The sequence below is a fragment of the Panthera uncia genome (assembly GCF_023721935.1).
Source record: "Panthera uncia isolate 11264 chromosome B3 unlocalized genomic scaffold, Puncia_PCG_1.0 HiC_scaffold_1, whole genome shotgun sequence".
Lineage (NCBI taxonomy): Eukaryota > Metazoa > Chordata > Mammalia > Carnivora > Felidae > Panthera > Panthera uncia.
In genome coordinates, this window is record NW_026057582.1 from 61,876,730 (window position 1) to 61,892,996 (window position 16,267).

At 37.7% G+C, this 16,267-nt stretch overlaps 1 protein-coding gene across 1 annotated transcript; it reads left to right on the forward strand.

The window, feature by feature from the left end:
• Positions 1-1,505: 1,505 nt before the first annotated feature.
• On the forward strand, positions 1,506-15,478 carry EAPP (E2F associated phosphoprotein; the record flags this gene model as incomplete). The annotated part of the gene is made up of 5 exons (XM_049612911.1): positions 1,506-1,692; positions 3,257-3,352; positions 4,518-4,635; positions 7,312-7,425; positions 14,908-15,478. Coding segments are annotated over 5 exons (792 nt in total), but the record flags the coding sequence as incomplete, so codon positions are not given.
• Positions 15,479-16,267: the final 789 nt, after the last annotated feature.

Below are 16,267 nucleotides of genomic sequence, written 5' to 3' on the forward strand. Positions count from 1 at the left end.
CCTGCCCCAATTTGTGGCAATCAAAAATGTCTCTAGCTATGCCATATGTTCTCTGGAGAACAAAATGCTCCCCGTTGGAGACCACTGGTGGGTGAGAGGTAACGTTGAAAAGATAAGTTGAAACCAAATGGGAAAGGCTTTTTTGAATGCTGTGCTCAGAAGTTTGGCCATGGATGATTTCTTTGGGAATTGGCTAGTGGTATGATGAGAGTTCTTTAGGAATAACTTTCTGGCAACAGGATTAAGAGTGTACTGAAATGGAAGAGTTTGGAGGCCTGGAGATCCTTAGGATATGGTGGGACAGGCAGAGTTAAGAGAACCCAAATGAATATAGTGGTACTGGAGAAAGGGAGCATGCTGGTCAGGATGAGGAATGTTGTTAGATGGGGAATTCTCTTGAGAGTAGAATCTGGCTAAGGCCTCTATCACTAGCAGACTTGATTGGTGTGAACTGCAGTTTTCTGATTTACCTTCTGCTGGAGGCTCAAAAGCATTGTTGTAGAAGAAGAAAATAGAGAAACAAAAACCAGGGGTAGTCTGCAACTATTCATCAGACCACAAATAATTGAACATTATTTATGAATTGTTGATTATATTAAAAATATCTTAGGCATTTCACTCATTTTGATAACATTTCATTCTTTTTGATATCTGGTTTAATTCTGTCATACTGTTATTTATTTAAAAAAATTTTTTTAAGCTTATTTATTTTGAGAGAGAGAAAGAGCAGAGGAGGGGCAGAGAGAGGGAGAAAGAGAATCTAAAGCAGACTCTGCACGGTGAGTGCAGAGCTGGATGCAGGGCTCAAACTCACAAATTGTGAGATCATGACCTGAGCCGAAATCAAGAGTTGGCTGCTTAATGACTGAACCACCCAGGTGCCCCACTGTCATACTGTTGGTAATGGGGACAGATGCAAAAGGCCAAGTATATTGGCAATAATTGCTCAGGAGCAATTGTAATATAACTTTCTCTTAATAGTTCTCTGTAGCATTGTGCCTTTTATCTGTTAACATTTTGTGTGGTTATATTAGCTATATATTGGTTATATATACTAAGTTTTATTTAAGTACTTAGAGTTTTAAAAATCTTTAAAAAACAGTAAAATTTTCATTGCTGATGGAAGTATGAATTGATACAAAACTTTTGGAAATAACAGTGTGATAATTCAAGAAGTCAGAAAGATGCTTGTATGTCTAATTCTAGACATTTATCCTAAGGAAATCAACAGAAAATTACATATACTCTACAGAGATATTCATTGTAGCATAATAGCAAAGAGTTAGAAATAAATGTACAGCATCTGTAAGATGAAATGTTATGCAGACATTAAAAATATATTTAGAAATATGCAGAAAGGGTTGATCTTTAAATGAGAATAGCTGTCTGTAATATAATAGATAAAGGCAACCTTGTAAAACTTAAAACTGTTGGGTAAGGAGATGATGGGAGTTATAAGTTATTTTAATTTTTTAGTATTCATGTGCCTTATGATTTAAACGTATACTAGTTCTGAAGATGAAGTGGATGTGCTTTTACATGGAACTCCTGACCAAAAACGAAAACTCATCAGAGAATGTCTTACTGGAGAAAGTGAATCATCTAGTGAAGATGAATTTGAAAAAGAAATGGAAGCTGAATTAAATTCCACCATAAAAACAATGGAGGACAAGTTATCCTCTCTGGAAACAGGTAAACTTTTAGATTTTCATATAGATATATATACATATTTTTAAACATTTATTCAGTATTGAGAGAGACAGAGTGTGAGTCAGGGAGGGGCAGAGAGAGAGAGTGACACACAGAATCCGAAGCAGACTCTAGGTTCTGAGCTGTCAGCCCAGAGCCTGATGCAGGGCTTGAACTCAAAAACCGTGAGATTGTGACCTGAGTCGAAGTCAGCCATCCAACTGACCAAGCTACCCATGTGCCCCTCATATAGATATTTTTCTAAGCTTTACAAGGCAGGAACCTCATTTGTGCCCTGTTGCATCCCAGCACTTTGAGTATGTGCTCATTAAATATTTACCGAGTGAATGAATAAATGTATTTGGCAACCTGAGCATAGTTTCTTTGATGACTAGTGAAGAATTTTCCTGTGTCGTTGAAATGACACTGTTTAGTATTGTTTACTTGCATGATTTCCTTTTGTAATTTTTTTTTTAGAGTTTATTTGTGGCATGCCTGGGCGGCGCAGTTGGTTGAGTGTTCCAATTTGATTTTGGTTCAGGTCATGATCTCATGGTTCATGACGCCAAGCCCCAGGTTGGGCTCTGCGCTGACAGCTTGGAGCCTGCTTGTGATTCTCCTTTTTCCCTCTCTTTCTCTGCCCCACTCCTACGCATGCGCTCACTCACTCTCTCCTTCTCTCTCTCTCTCTCTCTCTCAAAATAAATAAGATCTGAGCCGAAATCAAGAGTCAGATGCTCAACTAACTGAGCCACTCAGAACTCCCTCCTTTATTTTTACCCCAGGATAAAAAAGAAAAAAAGAAAAAGACACACAAGCTTAGAGAGGTATTTTTCGAGTTATATAGCATTGATAGGGGCACATTGAATATGTCACCACAAATTGTGTCATTTTAGTAAGTAGTGAAACATACTTCATTTGGTACTTTGTCTTTATGTAAAGTGTACTTGATCCAAAAACTGATTTGTGCCTTAGCTTTGGTTTCCATAGTATATGCTATGTATTAACTGTTAGGAACTGAAAGCATATATAATAATAATAAAAGCAAAAGCAGATGTTAATTAAGAGGAAGAATTAGGGACACAAGCATATGACATGAATACAGTATGAATCATGGCACTAGGCACAAGTGAGGAGAGAAGGAATGTGTTCTTGTGTCATTCCCTCTGCCGCTCTTTAGGGCTCTTATCCTCTTTCCCCTGAAGTCCCTTACAACAAGATGTTTATTCCCTATTCTTCACAGTGTACTGCATGGCTGAAAGTTAGAGAGCTGTATGGTGGCAATCTGGAAATAGGCTATTTTATTGAATTAGATTTGTGGGAAGGGTGAGAGAATAATTTTCTCATGATTTGGAACACTTGATCCATTTCTATAATTAACAATTACAGTTCTCTGTAATTGCACAGGGCACAAACATTCAGTAAGTCATTGATGTGAAAGTATTTTTCCATCCAAATGAGATTGGGAATGAGTTGATACTGCTTTGAGGTGATGGAAGAATATACTGAGTTTTTTTTCTTGTCAGTTATGTATGGTTTAGTCTTTAAACTTCCCTTGCGTAACTAGGGTCTTCTTCAGGAACTGGAAAAGTTGGAACAGCTCTGATAAAGTACTACGATGATATATATTTTGATTCTGATTCTGAGGATGAAGACAAAACAGGTAAGTAGCATGTTTACCAGGTTTAGCCGTTATATTTTATGGAAAAAACATTTACCTAACAATTATTGGATTTTAGGATTTCCCTCTGAGTTTTGTCTTCTAAGAAATGGTAGGCCATTGATGTGAAAACAAAAGCAGGAATGATGAATAAAAACAGATGGGAATGCACATACGAGGCCTTGGGACCGGCAAGGGTACTGCATGGGTGTGCCCAGGGAGAAGGACGGGGTGTCCCGACTCAAGGCTCTTGGCCACACTCTTCCTTAAGGTTCCTTAATGCAGCAATATTTGGTTTCACACCTGCAAATAGTTTCTATATTTTTATAGGAAATTTAGAAACTTATAAATATATTTTGCAGAATTTTTTCTGACTTCTTGCTTTTTTTTAATCAGCCTCTGTTCTTTAGAATTGATTTTGTATAAAATCTGAGCAAAGGTAAACATAATAAGGACTACAACTAATTTAATTATATCAGTAGTTACACTGGAATACACAGACAACACATTTATATGGTGAAGAAACAATTTTATGTTTGTATGTATTATTACGTAAGTATTGACCTAAGTACATTTTAAAAGTCTAGTGTATGTGGATTATCATAGTGTTTTTTCATTCATTTTTGAAATATTTTATTTTGATTTCACTACCATTTTATAGATAGGAACTTGTTGAGACTTTATACATCAAAATTTTCTAATCTTGGCTCCCTTTGACCTTTCTGAGACTCTGAATCCTCATTATTTGAATTTGGTTTTTGAGATAACAACAGTTTTTAGTGAAGAAACAATTCTTGCCTCTTCTGTCACCTTCATTTTAATCCCTTGGTTTTTTTTAAGTTTATTTATTTATTTTGACGTTCACACAGGGGAGGTGCAGAGGGGGAGGGAGGGATAGAATCCTAGTCTGATCCTGTGCTTGAACCCACGAATAGTAAGACCATGACCTCAGCTGAAATCAAGAGCCGGATGCTTAAGTGACTGAGCTACCCAGGTGTCCTGATGCTTTGTTAATTGGATAAGAACTTTATTTGGAGGAATAGTTAAAAATTTTTTTTTTAGGAAAATATAAGTAGAAAAAAAAGGTAGGTGGGAATTCTACATTCTGTCTTAAAAAGGTGTGTAATTTAGACATACCTAGCCATATCCTTAACATTTTCAAAATTAGCACAGGTGACCAAGAAGAAAAAGAAGAAACGACACAGGATTCCAACAAATGATGAATTACTGTATGATCCTGAGAAAGATAACAGAGATCAGGCCTGGGTTGATGCACAGAGAAGAGGGTAAGAACTTACCTTTAATATTTAGAATCTTCAGAGAAAAATGATTAGAAGGTGATATTTACAACATTCACATTTTCACTGTATGTGTATATGTTCATATGGACATACATTAAAATTTTTGAGAAAAACACTGCTGAATTGTTTACTTTGAAAATTACCAGCAAATTTCATTCAGATGATTTATTTTTGAGAGAGAGAGTGTGTGGGTGCACATGGGGGAGCAGCAGAGGGCAGGGCTCAGAGGATCCGAAGCGGGCTCTGTGGCTGACAGCAGAGAGCCTGATGTGGGGCTCAAGCTCAAAAATTGTGAGATCATGACCTGAGCTGAAGTTGGATGCTTAACCAACTGAGCCACCTTGGCACCCCTAATGAATATATTTGCGTGTGTGTGTGTGTGTGTGTGTGTGTGTGTATTTTAATGTTTGTTTATTTTTGAAAGATCATCCGAAGCAGGCTCTGCATTGTCAATGCAAAGCCTGATGTGGGGCTCGAACTCATGAACTGTGAGATCATGACCTGAGCCAAAGTCAGATGTTCAACTGACTGAGCCACCCAAGCGCCCCTGCCCCATGAATATCCCCAGTGTAAAATAAACATTTTAAGTGCTATGAGTATTGAGATAGTTAAGGAAATTATAGTGTAGCTCTTGATTCTGGTAAAAGAATTTGTCAGTGAGGTAAGATGGAATGTATCTTTATTATATAATCTTTAAAAAACAATTTTTTTAAAGTAAACTCTACTCCCAATGTCGGGCTTGAACTCATGACCCAGCCAGGCACCCCTTTTGTTATATAATCTTGAGAAGAAATAACATTTTATTGACTTACTCACATTCCTGCATCAAGCAGTAGTTGCCTTTTGAGACCACAGAAACCAACTTAAAATAATGAACTCACTACTTTTTAAGTATCACAAGGGCAGTAATCATGCCTGTCTGTTCACTGCTTTATCCCAGGCATCTTGCACTTTGTAAAATGGGCTCTCATTAAGTAGCTATTGAATGAATAAGTTACTTTCTTGGGTTTGGGTTTTGAAATCTGTTAAGCATTGGAGGTATTTAACAACAGTTTTAAAGTATGTACTACATGTTTTCAGTATTTTTCCCCAGAGACATTTAAAGGATTTAGAAAGTAATGCCACATGATTTATTTTCTGTTGTTGAGGTTTTAGGAGTTTACCATAAGTCCCTTTTAAGAATATATACTTTCATACTTTACTTTCATAGGTAGATTCGTGCTGTAATTTTGCAGTCAGCGAATATTTATTGGACACTTATGTACTAGACACTGTTTTGTATTCTTGAAATACAGCAAGGAACAAAACAGACCAAAATCCTTAGGCACTTAGAGCTTACATGCTTGTTTTTTAAATGTAGCTTTACTAGGTTTTTCAAATTAATAGACTTTATGCTTTTAGAAGAGTTTTAGATTTACAGAAAAATTGAGCCAATAATAACATGGTTCCCATATACCTTCCCACAACAACACACACACACACAGTTTCACCTGTTAACATGTTACATTAATATGGTACATTTGTCACAATTAATGAACTGGTATTTATACATTATTATAAACTAAGGTCCATAGTTTATTCACATTTCCTTAGTTTTTACCTTCTGTCCATTTTCTGTTCCAAGAGCCCATCCAGGATGCTATGTTACTTTTTTAGTATATGTGCTGCCAAAGCGAGCGTGCCATGTTACTTTTAATTGTCATGTCCCTTTAGGCTCTTCTTGGCTCTGACAGTTTTCAGACTTTTTCTTGGTTTTGATGACCTTAACATTTTTCAGGAATACTGGACAGATACATTGTAGGAGGCCATTCTATTGGAATTTGTTTGATGTTTTTCTCATGATTAGACTGGGATTATGAATTTGGGGGAGGAAGACCACAGAGATAAAGTGCAATTTTCATCATTTTGTGATCAGTTGTTAATAGTGACCTAATATTGACCTTGATTGCCATGGTATGGAAGTGTTTGTCAGGTTTCTCAACTGTAAAGTTACCCTCTGCCCCTCCTTTCCATATTGTACTCTTTGGAAGGAAGTCACTATGTGCAGCCCAAACTTGTGGAGTGGGGAGTTATGCTCCGCTTCCTTAAGGGGAGAGTATCTTCATTAATTATTCTTCTTTATGGGAGATTTGTCCCTTCCTTCCTTCCTTCCTTCCTTCCTTCCTTCCTTTGTTCCTTCATTGTTCCTTCAATTTGTTCAGTCATTTATATCAGTATGGACTCATGGGTATTTACTTATACTTCAGGTTATAATCCAATACTACATTATTTTGTTGTTCTCATTGTTTCAGCTTTGTCCACTGGGAACTCTTTTCAGTTGACTTCTGTGCCCCCTTGACATACCTACCTCGTTGTTTTTGAGCACTTCCTTACTTTCTGGTACTACAGGATGCTCCAGGTTCATCTTGTATGCCTCATTCCTAGAATCAGTTATTTTTCAGAGGAGTACTAGTTTCTTTTATTGGAGAGTGGCATTAGAAATCATGCCACTGGGGGTGTCTGGCTGGCTCAATCCATAGAGCATGTGGCTCTTAATCTTGGAATTGTGAGTTTGAGCCCCTTAAAAGGAGGGAGTGGGGCCTCCTTAAAATAAAAAAGAAAAAGAAATCAAGATCTGGCTTTAATGTGCACCCCTTGCCCCCCTTTCTTTTTCTGTTCTAGCTACCATGGTTTTGGAATACAGAGGCCACATCAACAACAACAGCCTGTTCCAAATAGTGATGCTGTCCTGAACTGCCCTGCCTGCATGACCACACTATGCCTTGATTGCCAAAGGTAATGGATAAAGGGTAACAACACACACACACACACACGTACATACACATGCACACAATGAAAACAACTTGGTGATCTTTTGTTTAAATCAGAAATAGACTTTTGAGGTATATACTTAGGAATTCTAATAAAGTTCTGTCCTCTTATATCCTTGCTGCTATATGACTAATCTTTATGCAAATACTTTTGGTTATATGTAGTTTTATTATAAGTAGTTTTTAAATAAAACACTTAACCATTACTGACACAGATTCAGTGAAACTGCATGTATGTTGTGGAATGACATAATCTCTCAAATACACATTTTTAAAAATGTTTTATTTATTTTAGAGAGAGAGAGAACAAGAACGAGTGGGGGAGGAGCAGACAGAGAGGGGGACAGAGGATCCAAAGCGGGCTGTGCACTGAGAGCAGTGAGCCCGATGCAGGGCTCCAACTGACAAACTGTGAGATCATGACCTGAGCCAAAGGTGGATGCTCAACCTACTGAGCCACCCAGGCACCCCTCAAATACACTCTTTTTAAAAAAATTGTGATAAAATACATATAAGATGTCCCATTTTAACCATCAAAATTTTTTTATTAAAGAGTCCATCATTTGTATATTTAGTTTATTGTCAACTAGATCATTTAAAAATTTAATACCTTTTGCGTGTGTATATATTGAGAACTTTTAAGATCTCTCTTAGCAACTTTCAAGGATGTAGTACAATGTTGGTAACTATTTAAACAATATTATATCCCCAGACCTTCTCCATCTTATAACTGGAAGTTTGTACCATTTGACTGTCTTCACCCATCCACCCTTCCCCCACCAACCACAAATCTACACTCTGTGTTTAGGAGTTCAGGTTTTTTGTTGTTGTTTTTTTTTTTTTGGATTCCACATATAAGTGAAATCATTCAGGATTTTTCTGTCTCTGTCTAACATATTTAGTATAATGCTCTCACGGTTCATCCATGTTTTCACAAATGGCAGGATCCCCCTCCTCCTCCTCCTCCTCCTCCTCCTCCTCCTCCTCCTCCTCCTCCATTGTATCTATACACCATGTTTTCTTTATACATTCACCTATGCATGGACACTTAGTTTGTTTCATGTTTTGGCTGTTAAGAATTCTGTTGCAGTAGGTTTTGGAGAGAAGACCATAGAGCTAAAGTGTTGTTTTCATTACATTATATCAAGGGCGCAGACTATCAACCAAAAATCAACAGATTTATGACTGGTAATGTTGACCTTTATCACCTGGCTGAGGTAGGGGTACATATACCTCTTTGAGATAGTGATGTCATTTCCTTCAGATATATACCCAGAAGTGGGATTGCTGGATCATACGGTAGTTATATTTTTAGTATTTTGAAGAGTCTCCATATTGTTTTCATAGTGGCTGTATCAATTTAAATTCCCACCAATAGTGCACAAGGTTTCACTTTTGTTATCCCTTGTCTTTTTGATAATAGCCATTCTAACAGGTATAAAGTGACATCTCTCTGTAGTTTTGATTTGCATTTCCCTGATGATTAAGGATGGTGAACACCTTTTCATGTACCTATTAGCCATTTGTATATCTTTTTTTGGAAAAATATTCAGGTCCTTTGCCCATTTTTTTTTTTTTTAAATTTTTTTTTAACGTTTATTTATTTTTGAGACAGAGAGAGACAGAGCATGAACAGGGGAGGGGCAGAGAGAGAGAGAGGGAGACACAGCATCAGAAGCAGGCTCCAGGCTCCGAGCCATCAGCCCAGAGCCCGATGCGGGGCTCGAACTCACGGACCGTGAGATCGTGACCTGAGCTGAAGTCGGACGCTTAACCGACTGAGCCACCCAGGCGCCCCTCCTTTGCCCATTTTCTAATTGGATTGTTTATTTTCTGCTAATGAGTTGTAGGAGTTCCTTGAATGTTAACCTGTTAACCCCTTATCAGATACATGATTTGCAAATATTTTCTCCCATTCCATAGATTGCCTTTTCCTTTTGTTGATTGTTTCTTTGCTGTGCTGAAGCTTTTTATTTGATATAGTCCCACTTACATTATTTAATTTTTTTAACTTAAAAAAAAAAAAGTTTATTTATTTCGATACTATGAGTGGGGGAAGGGCAGAGAGAGGGGGAGAAACAATCCCAAGCAGGCTCCACCTCCAGCACAGAGCCTGATGTGTGGCTCCATTTCACAACCATGAGATTGTGACCTGAGCTGAAATTAAAAGTTGGATGCTTAACTGATTGAGCCACCTAAGCTCCCGCAACTTGTTTATTTTTGCTTTTGTTGCTTGTGCTTATCCAAAAAGTTATTGCTAAGACTCATGTTGAGCTTTTTCCCTATGTTTGAGTAGTTTTACAACTTCATGTCTTAAATTTAAGTCTTTAATCTATTTCGAATTAATTTTTGTGAGTGGAGTAAGACAGTAGTCCAGTTTCATTATTTTGCAAATGACTGTCCAATTTTTCCAAAACCATTCATTGAAGATATTATCTTCCCAGCATTGAATATTTTTGGCTCCCTTGTCAAATATTAGTTGACCGTGTATGCATGAGTTTACTTCTGGGTTCTCTGTTCTGTGAGTCTGTGAGTCTGTTTTTATGCTAGTCCCATATTATTTTGATTATCATAGCTTTGTTGTTTTTGTTTTTTTAAAAATTTTTAAATGTTTATTCATTTAAATGAATACAGAGAGTGTGGGCAGAGGAGAGAGAGGGAGACACAGAATCCAAAGCAGGCTCCAGGCTCCGAGCTGTCAGCACAGAACCCGACGCACGGCTTGAACTCATGAATTGTGAGATCATGACCTGAGCTGAAGTCAGAGGCTTAACCGCTTAACTGACTGAGCCACCCAGACACCCCTGATGATCAAAGCTTTGTAGTACAGTTTAAAATGAGGAAGTGTGATACTTACAGCTTTGTTGTTCTTTCTCAAGGTTGCTTTGGCTATTTGGAGTTTTTTGTGATTCCACACAAATTTGAGGTTTTTTTCTATATAAGATTTTTTTCTATTTCTATTGACTCTAGAAAGCTTTGGGTAGTATGACATTTTAACAATAGTAATTCTTTTTTTTTTTTTAACATTTCTGTATTTTTGAGAGACAGGGAGAGACAGAATGCAAGTGGGGGAGGGGCAGAGAGAGAGGGAGACATAGAATCTGAAGTAGTTTCCAAGCTCTGAGCTGACAGCACAGAGCCCAACATGGGGCTTGCACTCACGGACTGCGAGATCATGACCTGAGCCAAAGTCAGATGCTCAAATTACTGAGCCACCCAGGTGACCCAGTAATTCTTTAAAAAATTAAAAAAAATTTTTTTTTAATGTTTATTTATTTTTGAGAGAGAGAGAAAGAGAGAACACCACTGGGGAAGTAGGGGAGGGGCAGAGAGTGGGGTGGGGGACTGAGAGTCCAAAGCAAGCTCTCTTGCACTGACAGCAGAGAGCCTGATGTGGGGCTCAGACTCATGAACTGTGAGATCATGACCTGAGCTGAAGTCTGACACTTAAACCACTGAGCACCCAGGTGCCCCAACAATAGTAATTCTTTTGATGCATGCACATGGGTTATCTTTCCATTTACGTGTATTTTCTTCGTTTTCTTTCATGAATGTCTTAACAGTTTTCTGTGTATAAATCTGTCACCTCCTTGGTTAAATTTATTCCCAAGTGTTTTATTATTTTGGATGCCATCATGAATGGGATTGTTTTCTTAATTTCTTTTTCAGATAGTTTACTTTTAATGTATAGAGAGCAGATTTTTGTAATTTTTATTTTTAATCTTATTTTAAACATTTATTTATTTTTGAGAGAGACAGAGCATGAGCAGGGGATGGGCAGAGACTGAGGGAGACAGAATCCGAAGCGGACTCCAGGCTCTGAGCTGTCAGCACAGAGCCTGACATGGGGCTTGAACTCACAGACTGTGATATCTTGACCTGAGCTGAAGGGGGATGCTTAACTGACTGAGCCACCTGGGCCCCCCCTTTTTAAAAAAATTTTTTTTAAGTTTTGAGAGCAGCTGTGGGGGAGGGGCAGAGAGAGAGGGAGACAGAGAATCCCAAGCAGGCGTTGTGCTGTCAGTGCAAAGCCCGATGCAGGGCTCTATCTCCTGAACCCATGAGATCATGACCTGAGCCAGAATCAAGATTCAGACGCTTAGCCACCCTGGCGCCCCTGTAATTGGTTTTGTGTCCTGAAACTTCATTGAATTTTATATTTATTTTAACAATATTTTAATATTTTTTTTGGTGGAGTCTTTAAAATTTTATGCGTATAAGATTATATCATCTACAAACTGAGACAGTTTTACTTCTTCCCTATTTGGATTCCTTTTATTTCATTTTTTTTGCCTGATTGCTCTGGCTAGGACTTGTAGTACTATGTCGACTAGGACTGGTGAGAGTGGGTACTCTTGTACCCCATTTTAACCATTTTAAGTGTACAATTCAGTGACATGAACTACATTCACAATATTGTGCAGCTATCACCACAGTCCATTTTAGAAACTTTTTTGTCATTGCAAACAGAAACCTTGTACCCATTAGACAAAATTCCCCATTCTCTACCCCTTCCTACCCCAGCCTGTGGTAACCTCTATTCTGTTTTCCTTTCTGGATTGTTCATCGCTCATGTATAGAAATGAACAGATTTTTGTGTGTTGATTTTGTACCCTGAAACTTTGCTGAAGTAGTTTATTAGCTCTAATAGTTTTTTTGTGTAATGCTCAGAATTTTCTACATACAAGATCATGTCATCTGTGAATTATTTGTTTCCAGCATGGATGCCTTTTATTTCTTTTTCTTAGCTAATTGCTCTGATTAGAACTTCAAGTACTATGTTGGATAGAAATGGTGAAAGCAGATATTTTTAGTCTTGTTCTTGATCTTAGAGGAAAAATTTTCATTTTTGAATATGATGTTAGCTGTGGAATTTTCATATATGACCTTTATTGTATTGAAGTTCCTTCTATTTTTAGTTTATTGGGTATTTTTACCATGAATTGGTGTTGAATTTCGTCAAATTCCTTATTTTTATTTCTCATTTTTTAAATGTTTATTATCTATTTTTGAGAGAGGAGAAAGAGAATGAGCAGGGGAGGGACAGAGAGAGAGGGAGACATAGCATCTGAGCTGTCAGCACAGAGCCTGACATGGGGCTCAAACCCATGAACCTCAGGATCGTGCCTTGAGCTGAAGTTGGACGCTTAACTGACTGAGCCATCCAGGCGCCCCTAGAAGCTCTTTAAGCTTTTAAAACTGTAGCTTTTACTAAAATGGTGACAAGAATGGCATCAGTTGTCATGAGAGGAGGGCAGTCTCAAGCCACAATGTGAAAAGACAGTCAAAACATTAGCTCTCAAGTTTCCAATAACTTTTCTTGTCTTTCTAAGTTTGAAGAGCAAATGAAATTATTTTTGGAGATAAAAGTTACTTTTTTTTTTTTTTTATTAAAATTTTTTCAATGTTTTTTATTTATTTTTGGGACAGAGAGAGACAGAGCATGAACGGGGGAGGGGCAGAGACAGAGGGAGACACAGAATCGGAAGCAGGCTCCAGGTTCTGAGCCATCAGCCCAGAGCCTGACGCGGGGCTCGAACTCACGGACCGCGAGATCGTGACCTGGCTGAAGTCGGACGCTTAACCGACTGCGCCACCCAGGCGCCCCGTGGAGATAAAAGTTACTTTTAAAGCAATAGAAGAGAGGATATATTCATTCTTTATTATCTATTAACACATTTTTTCCTACTCTTTTTTTTTTTTTTAATGTTTATTTTCAGGAAGAGAGAGAGTATGAGTGAGGGAGGGGCAAAGAGAGGGGGAGAGAGAGAATCCCAAGCAGGTTCCGTGCTTTCAGTGCAGAGTCCGATGTGGGGCTTACTCCCACGAACTGTGAGGTCATGACCTGAGCTGAAATCAAGAGTCAGATGCTTAACTGACTGAGCCACCCAGGCGCCCCAGTTTTTTCCTATTCTTAAATAACCCTTAACATTTCTTTAAATTTCCCATTTTGTTCTGTTTGTACTTTGGTTGTATTTCAGTAAGTTTTTGGTCTTCTCAAAGTTTAACTAATTGGAGATGCAAGAATATACACTGGGGGAAAAGATAGTCTCTTCAATAAATGGTGCTAGGAAAACTGGATAGCTACATGCGAGAATGAAACTGAACCACTTTCTTACATCATACACAAAAATCAACTCAGAATGGATGAAGGACCTAAATGTGAGACCTGAAAGCATAAAACGGCTAGAAGAAAACATAGGCAGTAGTGTGACATCGGCTATAACAACATTTTTCTAGATGGTCTTCTAAGGCAAGGAAGATAAAAGCAAGAGTAAACTACACCAAAATAAAAATCTTTTGTGCAGTGAAGGAATCCATCAACAAAATAAACCCACTGAATGGGAGAGGATATTTGCAAACGATCCATTTGATAAGGGATTAATATCCAAAATATATAAAGAACTAATACAACTTAATACCAAAAAAACCAATAATCCAATTAAAAAATGGGCAGAGTATCTGACTAGACATTTTTCCAAAGTAGACCTATAGATGTCAAACAGACACATGAAAAGATGCTCGACATCATTAATCATCATGGAAATGCAAATCAGAACCACAATGAGGTATTCATACACTTGTCAGAATGGCTAGAATCAAAAAGACAAGATATAACAAGGGTTCGTGAGGATGTGGAGAAAAAGAACTCTTGTGCACTGTTGGTGGGAATGTAATTGGTGCAGCTGCTGTGGAAAACAGTATAGAGATTCCTCAAAAAATTAAAAATAGCAATAACTTATGATCCACTAATTCCACTTCTTGGTTTTTATCCAAAGAAAATGAAAACTAATTTGAAAAGGTACATGTACTCTTGTATGTATTGTAGTATTATTTATATTAGCCAAGATATGAAACAACCCAAGTGTCCCTTGATTGATAGATAAAGACAATATGGTAATATACACAGTGGAATATTCAGCCATAAGAAGAATGAGATCTTGCCATTTGTAACAACATGGATGGATCTAAAGGGTATTATGCTAAGAGAAATAAGTCAAAGAAAGACAGATACTGTATGATTTCACCTATATGTAAAATCTAAAAAACAATAAATGAATTAACAGACAAAAAGCAGAAACTGACCCATAATTACAGAGAACAAACTGATGGTTGCCAGAGGAGAGGGTGGTGGGGGATGGCCAAAATGAGTGAAGGGGAGTGGGAGATACAGGCTTCCAGGTACGGAGTGAGTAAGTCATGGGGATAAAAAGGTACAGCATAGGGAATAAAAATGATATTGTAATAGCATTGTATGGTGACATGGTAGCTACACTCATGGTGAGCATACATAGGGTGTAAACCTGTTGAATCACTGTGTAGTACATCTGAAACTAATATACACTGTATCAACTATATTTGAGTTAAAAACTTTTTTTTTTATCTAAATAGATAACCTATTAAAATAGGACATAAATCGCAATTCTCTGTTTGTTTTTCCTCTTAGGCATGAATCATACAAAACTCAGTATAGAGCAATGTTTGTGATGAATTGTTCTGTCAACAAAGAGGAGGTTCTAAGATACAAAACCCCAGAGAACAGGAAGAAAAGGCGAGGCCATAAGAAGATGAGGTCTAATCGTGAAGATGCTCCAGAGCAGGTAGAGGCAGAAGTGGAAGAAATCTATCACCCCGTCATGTGCACCGAATGTTCCACTGAAGTGGCAGTCTATGACAAGGATGAAGTCTTTCATTTTTTCAACGTTTTAGCGAGTCATTCTTAAATAGCTAAGTTGGCATTTAATTGCCCAATACAATATACAACGCAAATATGGACACTTACTTTCCCTGCTAATTCCTCTCCATTGACATTCTGAGCGGTTATTTGAGGAAGCAGTGTTTGTCTTTTTGAAAGAGAATGATTGTCAACCTGCATCCTTCCACCTCCTTTAAAAAAAATTTTCCCCCAGTTTTGATGGGACTAATTATTCATTTCCTTTTTGATGGGCATTTGGAAACCATGGGGACTTTTTTTACATATTAAAACTCTTTAGAATTAAAATGCTCTGGAGTTATAAGTAATGTTTCAGAGTGTTATTTTTTATTTTGGATGTACCCTTGGTGTGATTAAACTAGACACTATTTCCCCCACCCCCACTTCTGTCTGTATTGTTTTTGCTAAAAAGTATATTTACCTTCTATCATAGTATGAAGTGACATTATTTAGCAACTGTTACATGGGGTAATATTGCCAGGTGCTTTCAGTAATTAATATAGGTCTTTTCCTAAAAGGATTGTATAGTTAACAGTAATCTAACCTTAGTGAATTAACATAGTAAGTAGAAATTTATGGTGATGGGTCGCCTGGGTGGCTCAGTCAGTTAAGCATCTGACTTCGGCTCTGGTCATGATTTCATCGTTCCTGAGTTCGAGCTCTGTGCTGACAGCTCAGAGCCTGGAGTCTGTTTCAGATTCCGTGTCTCCCTCTCTGTTTCTGCTCCTCCCCCACTCGTGCTCTGTCTCTCTCTCTCTGTCTCGAAAATAAATAAACATTTAAAAAAAATAAAAAAAAATTATGATGAGGAAGAGCAAGCTCACCCTCCACCCTTGGACTTAAAAATACAGTTGCTGCCTCTTATGCCCACTATTTGTTCTGGAATTTCTGTGGCCAGCAGCCAAGATACTGTTTTTTCTTTTTTGCTATTAATATAAAAATCATTAGTGACAGGTTGGAGGAAATTGCATTGTAGGCATCTGTGCTTTTGAAAAGAACGATTGGACTTGTTCCAAAAACATTAGGAAACTCAGGATCCTCCTGTTATTCTAGTAGAGATATGGTAGAGTGGAATGAAGTCAGAAAATAGGTA